The sequence below is a fragment of the Alosa sapidissima genome, chromosome 6 (assembly GCF_018492685.1).
Source record: "Alosa sapidissima isolate fAloSap1 chromosome 6, fAloSap1.pri, whole genome shotgun sequence".
In the NCBI taxonomy this organism is placed as follows: domain Eukaryota; kingdom Metazoa; phylum Chordata; class Actinopteri; order Clupeiformes; family Clupeidae; genus Alosa; species Alosa sapidissima.
This window is the reverse complement of record NC_055962.1, coordinates 8,261,558-8,275,472: the sequence shown is the minus strand read 5'-3', so window position 1 is coordinate 8,275,472 and position 13,915 is coordinate 8,261,558. Positions and strand designations below refer to the sequence as shown.

Sequence of the window (13,915 nt, the reverse complement as noted above, 5' to 3'; positions counted from 1 at the left end):
TTCAAGAGCAGATTTGGAAGATTCGCCAGATCGCCTTGAAAGCCTGATTAAAGCATTACAGAACAGGTTGCCTGAACCTCCAGCACCACGGAGCAACACAACAAATGTTGTCAGGGATGGTGTATTTGACTGTGCTTAAATGGCCTTTAAACGGCAAAGGTTCAATCCGTAGGTGCCCATTTATATTGTGTTTGTCGATAATGATGGGTCAGTGGAGGAGGCTGTAGACCAAGGTGGGCAAAGGCGGGAATTTTTGATAAAAGACATACAACACAGTCACAATCTTTGAGGGGCCAGAGGAGTCAAGATCACTTGCGCTCGTTGGTGGTGGTAAGTACAGTTTATATATAGTGGCTTAATGTTTTTGTTATGCCTACCTACCAGAGATGAAAATGAGCTCCACCCAAATGCTTGTAAAATATGAATGACTGATAGATGTCGGTAATTTAATATTGTGTGGCTGGTAAATTTGACCAAAAATCTGCCGGTGGCTAGTAGATACATTTTTTTTTTTAATTTATTTCCACCCTTGCTACCAACCATATCTTGTAGGGGTGTAACGGTACACAAAAATCACAGTTAGGTTAATTTTCAGTACACTAAGCTTGATATTTTTGATACACAGTGAGAATAGTATTTTATGGGGGCAAATGTTTCTTGATGTTAATTGACACATTAACTGACATATGCTTGTTTAACTCAAATAGTGTAGTGAAACATTAAACTTTGTGTTTTTGCATGGAGTCACTCCCCATAGCAAAGCAAAATTGAAGACGAGATCTCTTTTATGTCACATTAACATCTCCTAGATATAAATGAGCACTAATCAAGACCAAAGTGGTTTTCTCATTCTTCTCAAATGTCTCTCCTGAGAAATAAGTCTCACATAGAGCATAGTGTGAGTTCTCCAAATTCTCTCACAGCTGTCTCTGTTCTTGGTCTCAGCTAAGAGAAAAAAAATAGACATATTGTGCTGCTTTCAAATATGTCTCAATTTGATATCCTTACTTGAAAGCACCATCTCAGTTATGTCTTGGTGAGAATTCATGGTTCTGTCTCTCACATCTCACTATTTGAGTTCTCAGATTCTCTTACAGTTGTCTCTTTTCTTGCGTCTAAGCAAAAGCAAAAATGAGAGTAGTGCAAGCCATCAAATCAATATGACATGATTTAATATCAGAAATCAATCAAATCTGTTTGCCAAAATTACTTAGATATATGGTTTATTAACATAATGTTCAATTTTCACTCAAGTCATATAATTCATTAATTACACTTTTGACTTCAAACAACACCTTTTGGATACTTTTTATAATGTGTAAACTGTCAAGATGTCAACATTTTAACAGAATTAATAGCAAAGCTCTATTGTGTATGGAGCGTCAAAAGAGTCTTAGACATAATAATACACTCTTAAAATAATAGTGCACACTTTTTAAATAATCAAGTGATTCACCCTGAAAATACAGTAAAGGCAGTTCATCTTGCCACCATACACTATACAGGCCCTTTGTTGCATCAAATATAGGTTTACGATAAATTCTAAAGATGCCTTGTACTTCTACAAAGCATTCACGGCAAGCGGTCAGATGGGAGCATGTTATTCCAATGATAAATCGATTTGTGGGTTCTTAGACTAGTTCAGGTCTTAATGGGTTAAAACTTTTCAAGCGTATTTGGAAAATGAGCTGCGAACACAATGCCAGGCATAGATGCCAAGTCAAGGAAAACAACTTTACCCAATATATGATCCAAGGAAACTACTGTATTGGCAGAGGTTTCCAATAGGGGAACAACATGACTGCATGTACCATTTGTTACATCATCTTGCAGCAAGGAAAAACCTGCACATTTGAATTCATGAACAAGGGCCCATTTGGCACATGAATGTTCTGAGGTGAAGAAGAACTCAATCTGTCCATACTTAGTTTGACCTTCACCAGAAAAAACAACTGTAAAATTGTTTCTTCTATTGCCTTTGCCATAGTGTTTTGATGTGAGATAATTTCTCTTAACTTGTGCCCTGTGAAAGACCTTTACCGTTTTAGAATTGATACAGTGACCAGTCTGTCTTTCCAATGAAGAGATGTGAACTGTGTCCAGTTGAAGTTCACTAGATGCTCCATATACTTTAGCCCTTGACAAATCATTATTTTCCTGACAAAAACTATTATCTTTAGTCATCCGTGTGTAAAATTCAGCTATGGCATTCCCTGGCTTTATGGTTTGTGAAATAACAGGAATAGACTGCACAAGTTTGACTGCATGGACCATCTGCATTGGTATATTTTGAGTGCCATGTATCAGCCTTAACAAATATCTTCAAAATGGAAACAAGAATGAGTCCATAATGGACCAAGGGCCCTGACACTGTCTGCTAGGTGCACGAGAAGGTGTACATTTGCTGTTTGGTACCGCACACCATAGAGATCAGCCATTTGAGAACAAAAGTTCCACAGTAGTTTCTCTGCATGATCAATCTGTTCAAATGATATGGATTCCATCAATAAAATGAAAATAGCTTCACTTAGTAGAAGGAAGTGATTGTAGTACAGTGTTGCAAGAATTCCACGGAAAACAACAGGTCCATAAAAGATCAAAAGATCCCGATATTCTGATGCTTTAAAAAACATTCTGTGCGATGCCACTGATCGAGGATATCTAATTGAGGATGGAGGAGAGATACCCTGAAATCGCCTGTCAATTTCTTTGGCATTTTTTGCCATGCTGAAGGGCTGACGAGAAAACTCTGTAGAAAACCACATAACCATCAAAAGACGCATTACTCCAAGAAGGACTGAGTGCATGTAATCTATGCCAGTGCCTTTGATAAGGTTATAACCCTTAAGTTTGCTAAGCCAACAGGGACCCTTAACCCCTTTAACAGTGGTTTTGGTCTCATTTGCGATTTTCATATCAAAAGCAAACTTTTCATTTGTGCGCAGTGGCCCTTTTGGATCCCCATGTTGGTATGGAAATGCATGGACATGTCCCCTTTCCCCCGTCCTCACAGTCTCTCCTGGCTGCTCACATTTATGACATCCAAATTTACCATTGTATTGCACTGAATTAAGGACTAATGCCTTAGCAGGCAAGTCACATGTTCCAGCAATGGTGAGCACTTTACACAGAAAAGGTTCAGATGTCAACCCTGCAGGTTGCACAAGAATTCCGTTGTCTGCTAGTTTACTCAGTGTGTCACTTAGTGGTCTAAGAAATGTAACCATGGATGGTTTTGCATCCCCATACCAAAGTCCAGCAAATATCATATTCTCTCTTTTTGTGCGTTCCATGACGTTCAATTCATTAATGACACAATAAAAGGGCCACACTGAAAACTTTGACGATTTAAAAATAGGTACCCCATCTGTGTTCCAAGTAAGTGAGATGTTTTTAGGGTCACTAAGAGGACCACCCCCATCTACAAGCTGTTTGTAAACTTCTGCATCATATATATCTTCAACATTGTTGGGATCCGTTTTCTTCCTGCTAAATCTAAAGTTAAGCTTCTCCTGAAAACCTGGCTTGAGAAACAATGATCTTATTTGAGCCTCAATTGGAATCTCTATGAAGGATGAGGATTTTTCTTCTGACATAGTAGCTCCACAAGACAGACATTCCAATTGTGCACTTTCTAATGACCCAAAACAATTACTGCAATATTTATGCAATACAATAGGGGATGATGCAGAACGGGAGAAAAAGAAGTCTTTGAACTTCTGTATACTGTTTAAGCAGTTTGTGTTCAGACTGTCGGGACAAAGCAACTTGAGCATTTTAAGCAAATCACTAAGGGCCTTATCAGTTACTTTATGACAGTTTACATAAGCCATGATGATCAAAAGGCACTCTGACACAGTTATTGATGCATTGTCATATAATGGCTTGTCTGTTGTGTCCTTGAAATTTGACTCTTCTGCACACTCCTCACTCAAATCCTCTTCAAATCCCTCTCTGAACATATGTCCATCATCATACGTCCAAACCCCCACATCAGGGAGAGCTTCCTCAAATGATTGAGATGGATCATACTCAACACTGCCTTGTAGTTCAGTTGTTAGGCCATCAGGGGGATCTCTGAAGGCTGATCTGGAAGATGATTCTTCATAGTCTTCAAAAGAGTAAACAGTTGACATACTCTCTTGTGCCATGCTCCCTTGTGATGGTAACAAAAATCATTATGGGTAAAAATAAACAAACAAACCTTGTCACAATTCAAAACCTACATTGTCTCAGCCTGTTTATCACTTTCTGACACTCAAATAATTGTCATATTTTAGCAGGATCTGCTCAATATACTATACATCACTAGACAGACAGACACAGACAGACTGTATACCTGGCAGGTGGTGAGAGGTTTGATGTTCCAGAGTGAGTGGGGTAGATCCTGCATGTACAACCGGAGGTTGGACTTGTTCGTTCTGGGCTCCTCCAGGAGGCACCCCAACCTCCTGCCGTGTTCCCCAGGTGCTACATCCTGACAGAGAACAGTACACACATCAATGGTTCACACCATTTTCTGGATCAATTAGTAGAGATTATCATCAAGAAACGTTCTTTGAACGTTGACACTACCAGTGCTTTTTCAAAGTTCTCAATGTCTCGTTTTAAATGTCAGGGCCCTAGGAAGTCTACCAATGAAGTGTGGAGATACATTGAGCCTCGTAAATGGGTGTAAAACAGTGATTTATTTGCATGGCTAGCCCGATGCCGAAGCACCACTACTGAAAAAGTTGTTGGTAGCATCGGCTAACTAGCGCCAGATTTTGGAGTGCAGGGGACAAGTCGAGATGGGCTATGAGACATACGTTCACACTCGGTATCATGTTTCAATACACTTTAGGTCAATATCACACCGGAATTCTCCTTTAACTGCTAGTAGCAGCTACAGTTCGGTTGGCAATTATAATAAGAACTTTTGAAGCGTGCTACTTTAGCCGCCTTTTAGTGTTAGCTAATGCTACTTTAGCAACATTTAGTGTTAGCCCCGGTTATCTTGTTAACTGTAGGCCTAAATTGGGTATGTCTAGCTGGCTGACCTTACTTGTTGGAAAAGGTAGAGTGTGAAAGTTGTCATGAAGGTAAATTCAGATGTAATCAGTAGCTTTCCCCCAAAGATATGAAGTCAATTTTGTTAACATAGTGTCTATTTATTGTATACTTGTCCCAAATGTATTTTTTCATTAGCAGGATGTACAAAACGAAAATACCTGCAAAAAAGAGAGTACGGGTTCCCACCCAGAAAATGAAGGAACTGCAGAACTCCCCGCCCACCAATGAGCAACCTGGTAAGTATTGAGGTAATACTGTGAAATGGCATGATTTCTGTTAGCGTAACGGTAATGTTAATCATAATATTATGTTTCAAATGAGGTAGCGGAGTACAGATAATTGCTGCAAAATGTAACGAAGTAAAAGTCAAAAGTATGCACTATAGATTCTACTTAAGTAAAGTACAAATACGTGGAAAATTTATTTAAGTACAGTAACAAAGTATTTGTACTTCGTTACATTCCACCACTGAAAAATAGCATCCTAAATTGTTGTGCCTAAATGGAGTTTGCTAAACATTTTCTCTCTCTCTCTCTCTCTCTCTCAGGGTGTTTTGCATTCGTCAGATGGGAGGATGGTTATACTGGCAAAGTCTTTACAGGATCTGACATTTTGGCAAGAGATGAGGCTCCTGTGCAGCTGCAAGATCTTAGATCAGGAGATCCTGTTTTAGCAAAGTGGTCAGATGGTAAATTTTATAGGGCCATTGTTGAATATATTTCAAGGGAAGACCAGGCTAATCCGCCAAAAGGCCGCACAACTCCACAGGGCTTTTTAAGTTTGTTAAAAGGCGATGAGCCATCAGACTCAACGTCAGGGTCTGATACCATTATAGTGGATAGGAGCCAACTGTCTGAGCATGGCGAGGAAATCCCAGCGTTGAATCCATCATCTGACGGGGGACATGCAACAGGCTGCAACACCGCTGGCCCACCACCTTATGGGTAGGCTAGTCATAAGTATTACATAATCGCCTGTGCCCACAAGTTAAAAACTTTTAATCATTATCCATTCAACCCCCCAAAAAACACCATTAGGATAACTTTGTTATCTAATCTGTGATCATATAATTTCAGTAAATAGTATGTGAATGACATATATACTTTACTTGAAACATCTGTGTCCACTTAGATTTAGGGATTAAAAGTTTTGAACTGATATGCCTATGCTGGTCATTTCAGTTAGTTCTTTGCAGTTACTTATATCTATTTTAGGCAATTTGTGTTTACAAAAATGTAATTTATGGTTCAATGTATATTTTTTTTTTTAATTTTTTATGATAGCTCTACAAAAGGGGGCACCATTGTTCCATCGCCCTACGGAGGCAATACCGTCAGCCCATCACCGTATGACCTCAACAACTCTGGTCCACCTCCCTACGGAAGCAATACACCCAACCCATCACCGTATGGCTTCAACACCTCTGGTCCACCTCCTTACGGAAGCAATACACCCAACCCATCACCGTATGGCCTCAACATCTCTGGTCCACCTCCCTACGGAAGCGATACACCCAACCCATCACCGTCTGGCCTCAACACCTCTGGTCCACCTCCTTACGGAAGCAATACACCCAGCCCATCACCGTATGGCCTCAACACCTCTGGTCCACCTCCTTACGGAAGCAATACACCCAGCCCATCACCGTATGGCCTCAACACCTCTGGTCCACCTCCCTACGGAAGCAATGCACCCAGCCCATCACCGTCTGACCTCAACACCTCTGGTCCTTCACCCGACAGAGGCCATGCAGCTCACCTGGCACCAAACAGGAGAGATGCATGCAACTCCTCTGACGAGGGCAACATCCCTGGACAGCAGGAAGAAAATGCATGGACACCATGTGATAGATGCAAGGGGGAGGTTGAAAAAATCCTTCATGAAAAAAGAAGAATCAATGAAGTTATCTCAAGAATAGGCAAGTAATGCTAGTTCTTCTAATGAATTCATGATGTAATTGTTTTATTAGTGATTGGGCCTTGAACACATAAACATACTGTTTTAACTATCCTTAAAAAAAGGCAGAAAAGACTATGGTATAAGATAAAAACGGTTCTAAGCTGGTTCACAAGTTCTGAGAATTTTTATGGGCCGGTTCTAAAGGGTTAAGTGTAAGTCAGTGTAATGCTGAACTCAGTGTTTCCTCTATGTTGATTTGGTAGTGGCGGCCCCCCACGGTTTAATTTTCTTCCCCCACGGTATCAGAAATGGGGCAGACGCACAATAGACGCAGTTGCCTTTCAAAATTCATTGTGCAGACCTGTTGTAGATTCTCCAAATATACAGCTCAATCACAACTGAAAATAATGCCTCATTGTGTGAATAGAGGTGAATACATATAATTGTTTGTGTTGCAGCGAAGTGTCAGTTGTCAGTTCCGGGGGACGGGGACGGGGGGGGGGGGTGTGTGTGGTTCGGACAGGCCCCCACTGCTTAAAAAAATCCTAGAGGAAACTTGTGCTTTGTTAAGGCCATCCTTAAAAATATTTTTGTTTGCAGTAACAGCCAAAAAAAAATAAAAAATGGGTCGGTAGGTAGGTCAATATTTTTTTTTTTTCAAGATTCAAAGTAAAAAAAAAAGTTCAATTTTGGTCATGTTGATTACCTAGGAATGAATTTACACAAATGTGCATATCGTGACGTAACTGACTGGGTCTTCAACCCGTGCCTTCAGGCGCACCATTGCAAACCTCATTCTGATGCAGGTTAGGCCATCCTTAAAAATATTTTTGTTTGCAGTAACAGCCAAAAACAATTAAAAATGGGTCGGTAGGTAGGTCAATATTTTTTTTTTTCCAAGATTCAAAGTAAAAAAAAAAGTTCAATTTTGGTCATGGTGATTACGTAGGAATGAATTTACACAAATGTGCATATTGTGACGTAACTGACTGGGTCTTCAACCCGTGCCTTCAGGCGCACCATTGCAAACCTCATTCTGATGCAGGTTATATAGACCAGCCTTTCTCAAACTTCTTTGACCTGAGGCCCGGTCATGGCAGACTTTTGGGTCATAGGGCTCATCTACATGTACGCAGAAAGAAGGCTACAATAGCTCTTGGCCACGTTATATTAAAATTTGACTATACAATACTCCATGCTATAAAGTGTATTTTACAGTCTCTGCTCTGTTTCTAAGGAAGTTCCAAAAAACAACGTCGTTCTATTAAGTTTCGTTAAATAAATAAATAGCCTTCCAACAGGTTGAAGCGGAGCTTTGATACCAACGTTATCGATTAGTTTCAGTTTCTCTCGCGCAGACGCACATTGAATGAATGCTCATACCACCACTTAATTGTAGGGCTCCATGTTTAATGACATCGATAGCAGAAACGTTTGTTTTCTTTTTTCGTCGATCCGCGGTTTCTTAATCAACTGCGCAGCAAATTATCAGATGAAGCACCGGGCCTAATTTCACTCCACGACTCCGCGGACCAGCAGTCTCCATGTTGCGGACCCATATTTTGAGAAATGCTGAATAGACCACAACCAATTTCAATACTCCGACACGGTCACCGCTAGACTAGGGGGAGAAGGGATGAGAAAAGATCTGGCCACAGTTCTTCCAGAACTTCGTAACAGCGTTATCAGTTTGTGTGAATGAAACGAAGCGTAGGCCATAGTGTGACATGCGTAAAACCAATGGTGTAGAGATGACGCCACAGGTGTTTTTTTTTAAGTGAGGCACGTTTGCATGTAGGCAATTTATATTCACAATACTTGGGCCTACTAAAATAAATATTATTTTATTGCATTTGTATTGGTTGTTTAGAGTAAAAAAAAACAATCGGTCGGTATTAACGCAAGTTTACAACCGGCAAGTCGGTCGGACTAAAAGGGGAAAAAAATAAATATTTGGGTCGGTTCTAAATTGACAGGGTCGTTCGGGTTACGGCAAACGAAAATATTTTTAAGGATGGCCTTATATAGACCAGCCTTTCTCAAACTTCTTTGACCTGAGGCCCGGTCATGGCAGACTTTTGGGTCATAGGGCTCATCTACATGTACCCAGAAAGAAGGCTACAGTAGCTCTTGACCACGTTATATTGAAATTTGACTATACAATACTCAATGCTATACAGTGTATTATACAGTCTCTGCTCTGTTTCTAAGGAAGTTACAAAAAACAACGTTGTTCTATTAAGTTTCGTTAAATAAATAAATAGCCTTCCAACAGGTTGAAGCGGAGCTTTGATACCAGCGTTATCGATTAGTTTCAGTTTCTCTCGCGCAGACGCGCATTGAATGAATGCTCATACCACCACTTAATTGTAGGGCTCCATGTTTAATGACATCGATAGCAGAAACGTTTGTTTTCTTTTTTCGTCGATCCGCGGTTTCTTGATCAACTGCGCAGCAAATTATCAGATGAAGCACCGGGCCTAATTTCACTCCACGACTCAGCAGTCTCCATGTTGCGGACCCATATTTTGAGAAATGCTGAATAGACCACAACCAATTTCAATACTCTGACACGGTCACCGCTAGACTAGGGGGAGAAGGGATGAGAAAAGATCTGGCCACAGTTCTTCCAGAACTTAGTAACAGCGTTATCAGTTTGTGTGAATGAAATGAAGTGACATGCGTAAAACCAATGGTGTAGAGATGACGCCACAGGTTTTTTTTTTAAGTGAGCCACGTTTGCATGTAGGCAATTTATATTCACAATACTTGGGCCTACTAAAAGAACTATTATTTTATTGCATTTGTATTGGTTGTTTAGAGTAAAAATTGGTCGGTATTAACGCAAGTTTACAACCGGCAAGTCGGTCGGACTAAAAGGGGAAAAAAAAAAATATTTGGGTCGGTTCTAAATTGACAGGGTCGGTCGGGTTACGGCAAACGAAAATATTTTTAAGGATGGCCTAAATTATATTCCTCCCACAGATGTATACATCTAATGAAATATCTGTCTGTCTGTCTCATGTGATGTATCTATCTATCTATCTAATTCTTGTTTCTATTTGCCCTGAAAAAGGCCTGTCATATAGGCATGGTTTTATGTTCTAAAATGAACTTTCCTGCCATTTAAAGCTGTTTAACTTTGTTTTATCGTATTGTTTGTACTGTTTCTCCCTTTCAGATCCAGGCCAGGTCAGAGAGCTTCAGACACTACTGGAGCTCATTGGAGAGAGGCATCATGACGGCGCAACATCTACATTAGGCCAGCAGGAGCTCTTTCCTGGGAGCGGCATATTAATATCCTCATTCCGCCTTGCTGCCTTGCATCAAGCATCCAAACCAAACAGCATGCGTCTCTTTCATGCACTTTTTGACCATTTCTTCACTTTGGAGGAATGTAAAAATGCAGTCCCCTTTGGCCGACCCGGCAACAACCCCTCAGGAAGAGGAAAACGGGTCCTTGACCGCAAAAAGGTTGACGGAATCCTAAGTAAGTTTTCCCAAAATGAAGCTCTGTGTTTTCAGGCCAGGATGTAAGGGATAATAAACTCCACGCTGTGCGTACATAGGAAATGATTGCACGTTCGAAGTGATTATAAGGTCCCAATGCCGCAGGCAGATGGACCTTTACGCTTTGATAAGTGCAATAATTTCCGATATACGCACGGCGTGAAGTTTATTATCCCGCTTATACCACTGCTTAGTACTGTTGCTACGTCTTTACTAAGTTGTTTTGCTAACAATGTACACATTTTGATAGCTATCACAGTCTCATTTGCAGAACTACTTTCCTCCACACTTTGCCTCAATCAAAACTTACCAGCACAAACTGCCGTTACTAGTTCTAAATGGATGGTTGCTATGATCAAAAGCGGTTCCTTAGTTCCACCTGTCATTGTCAAGTGCTGCATCCAAAGATTCTATCCAGTCTTGGCTTTTGTAAAATCACTGTTTCTCGTACTGCCAAACGCATCCGGACTCCATCCAAAAACCATCGCGGTCACAAGTTAGTGTTGCTGTGATGCAGATGTCGGTCAGGCCACTAAACTGTAATCCTGTGTTCATCATACAGTTCACAACGATTTGGGCGAATGGATATGCAAATGTGATACGGACAAAAAAAGTGGAACTACTTCATAGCCGTGCAGTTATAGAAAATTAATGCACATTCCAAATAGCGCATCAGAATAGGAAATTTGATCAAGCAGTGATCTAAAAAAAACATGTTTGTGCCATTTATATGTGAAAATGGCTCTCTGCACCCTCTACAGTTTGAAACATACCATAACCTTTTGGCCCAAATGCAGATGTTGAACCGCACTTTTGGGGCTCTTCAATGTCATATGGCCAAGCAATGGCTGGAAATTCTAGGAATGTCCCCGGATAGTGATAGAAAAATATTTTTATTTGCAAATTACATTTCCGTAAGGATTGTTTTTCAAATTACAAGTTTGAGGGTGGATTCTGCAGCACTCTTCGTCTCTCCCTTTCTCCCTCCAAGTTCGTCAGCCCCTTTCATCTCTGTCCCTCTTCAACCTCCCCCTTCCAAAAACATCCCCACACATTTTGAAAGCCTTTTTCAGAAATGTGAGGTGGGTGGAGTTGTTTATGGTTGTCCCAAAAAAACAATCAGCTGATTTCCAATTCTATGAACTGAAATGGACATCCACCTGGTGTTCTATACTTTGAACCTGAAGTGGAGTTGTGTATGGTGTGTGGCAAGTCTTTTTGTCAATTTACTCATGCCAATTTGTAATGCTCTTGTCTTACAGCTTATGTCCTGAGATGTGGCACTCTGCCTGGTTGGGATGAAATCGAGGAGGCCAAGCTCAAGAAAGCCTTTGTCAACAAATGTAGGGCCAGAGCAAATTCTAAGGCTTAGGCCACTGCTGTAGTCTACAGTATGTGGAGTGTTCTTTCTCACCATTGTTAAGTTTAGGTTTTGTAGTACGGAGTGTGTTCTTTTTCATGGACCAGAGGTGTTAAGACCGTACCAAGTTGAGGTTTTGTAGTACAGGTGCTGGTCATATAATTAGAATATTGGGGAAAAGTTATTTTAATTTCAGTAATTTTATTTCAGTGATTTAAACTCGTAAATGTGAGACTTGTACATTATATAGATTCCTTAGACAGGAAGTGAAATATTTATAGCCATCATTCATGTTAATTTGGATGATTATGGCTTATAGCTAACAAAAACCCCAAATTCAGTCAGAAATTTTCTGACACTTGATTTGGGGATTTCTTTAGATATAAGCCATAATCATCAAAATTATCATGAATAATGGCTAGAAATATATCACTTACTGTCTAATGAATCTATAATTTTCCAGTTTCCAGTTTTACATTGAATAACTGGAATTAAAAAAAACTTTTCCACAATATTCTAATTACATGACCAGCACCAGTATGTGTGTTACTGGTACTGTGTTTCCTTTTCACATGGTTTCATGTGTTTGAGCCAAACCCAAGTGTGATTATTCCACATACCTCAGCAGAGCTGGTCAGTTTTCATTGTTTATCATCTGGAAGTGGTAATTTTGTCTATATGCCGGATTGCTTTATACAATGCACCAGTTCACATGGTGTTTGTTCCAATTGTGTAAATGTATCTGTTTTACTGAACAGAATAGTTCACCAGAAATTGTCACCATCTACTCCCCCCTCCCCCTTTCTGAGTAGAAGTCTTAGGTTTTGAGGATTAAAAAAAAAAAAAAAAAAACAGTAAGGGGGTGAGTAAATGATGACTGACACTTTTGGTTTTGTATTTATTTATTTATTTATATATATCAAATATGTATGGTGTACTGATATAGAATTGTACTGTAATACCCAAATAAAAGTGTTAAACTTTTCAATATTGAGTGGTGGTGGGGTTTATTTTAGTATTTTTTTCTAAAGATAATTATTTTTTTGTATTTATTCTCAATTTGTTCTCGTATTTCTCAAGTATGGCTCAGATATCATTCTCAAATATAGCTTCAGGAAGACATGTAAAAGAAACAATCAGTACATGGAAGACACACTTAAGACAATGGTAAGATCTTGTTTAGGGCTCATACTTCTCAGATTTGTTTCATAAAAGTCTCAGATTCATCTCATGTTATTCTCTTTAATTGTCCTTCAAAATAACCAAGACGTATTGAGATCAGGGGCATACAATTATGAGATCTCCTCTGTTTATCCCACTTCTCAAGTATTGCTGAACTGATTTTCTCAACTATCTCTTAGTGATGTCTTGTCTCTTTTAAGCTTACCTCTTGCTCCTAAGGGACCCTTAGGAGAAGTAATCCAGAAACAAATGATCACAGAATGATATGAATATGAGAAGCTCAAACTGATCTCAGGAGATGAGATTGAACAGCAGATGAGCAACACATTTTTCCTATGGGTCACCTCAGATTACCCCGTTGACATATCCAGAAAGCCCTTAACCCATTGCAGAGTGGACGCGGTCTTAGCCACTAGCCACAGAAAACTTTTTCCTTGAAGAACTATTGGTAGCATGCTGGCTGTGGCCTTCATCCAGGAGGGTTTGCCTGTCCATTTTTTTTTCTGACTGACTTTACAGTCAAATTAGTGTACTACCATCCCCAAAATACGGAGTAGAAGATGTAGTGGATGACGACATTAGATCAATAGTGGAGGTGTGCTTTTATGCTTGAATCACGTTGTTGTTGTCCAAATTGCCCTTCGGGTTTATTTAGATGACGGACTCACCCAGGCTTTTACACAGTGAGTATAATCAAAGTCACCACTCTCTTGGTTACAGTTTCGGATAGTTATTTCGGAAAAATATGTCAATCATTCTGTGTCCAACAATGTGGTTGGTTATTAAGGCTGTATGATTTGGGGGAAATATCTATAATATTGCATCTTAACAACCGATACAATGCCAACAAAGTTTCTTTAAAGTTACAACTGACCAACCCGGAGATTTCACTGGCAGTCTGGAGAGCACCGG

The 13,915-nt window shown here is 39.9% G+C and overlaps 2 protein-coding genes across 5 annotated transcripts in view; one reads left to right on the top strand and one right to left on the bottom strand.

Moving 5' to 3' along the window:
- LOC121711456 (protein transport protein SEC31-like) overlaps window positions 1-12,780 on the top strand; it is a 33,235-nt gene extending 20,455 nt beyond the window's left edge. For 2 of the 4 annotated variants that reach the window (XM_042095085.1, XM_042095084.1), the window contains 5 exons: window positions 5,191-5,288; window positions 5,600-5,996; window positions 6,336-6,970; window positions 10,133-10,441; window positions 11,724-12,780. In XM_042095085.1, coding sequence (XP_041951019.1) covers window positions 5,192-5,288; window positions 5,600-5,996; window positions 6,336-6,970; window positions 10,133-10,441; window positions 11,724-11,833 — 1,548 coding nt within the window. In that variant the 5' untranslated portion in view covers window position 5,191 and the 3' untranslated portion in view covers window positions 11,834-12,780. Of the gene's footprint in view, window positions 1-4,905; window positions 5,289-5,599; window positions 5,997-6,335; window positions 6,971-10,132; window positions 10,442-11,723 lie in introns of those variants that run through there. The other 2 variants (XM_042095086.1, XM_042095083.1) reach the window with 2 other exon arrangements.
- LOC121711965 lies at window positions 2,310-4,551 on the bottom strand. The gene is made up of 3 exons (XM_042095864.1): window positions 4,340-4,551; window positions 3,822-4,156; window positions 2,310-3,791 (listed from the first exon to the last, which is right to left on the bottom strand). The coding sequence occupies exons 2-3, from the start codon at window positions 4,149-4,151 to the stop codon at window positions 2,310-2,312; spliced, it is 1,812 nt and encodes a 603-aa protein (XP_041951798.1). The 5' UTR covers window positions 4,152-4,156; window positions 4,340-4,551.
- Window positions 12,781-13,915: the final 1,135 nt, after the last annotated feature.

What these genes read in the sequence shown, in the direction of transcription:
- LOC121711965 (XM_042095864.1), bottom strand. Translation starts at nt 4,151, where the DNA reads ATGGCACAAGAGAGTATGTCAACTGTTTACTCTTTTGAAGACTATGAA. An exon ending in TGATCATCATGGCTTATGTA is followed by an intron (nt 3,792 to 3,821) that starts AACTGTCATAAA and finishes GATAAGGCCCTT; the next exon opens with AGTGATTTGCTTAAAATGCT.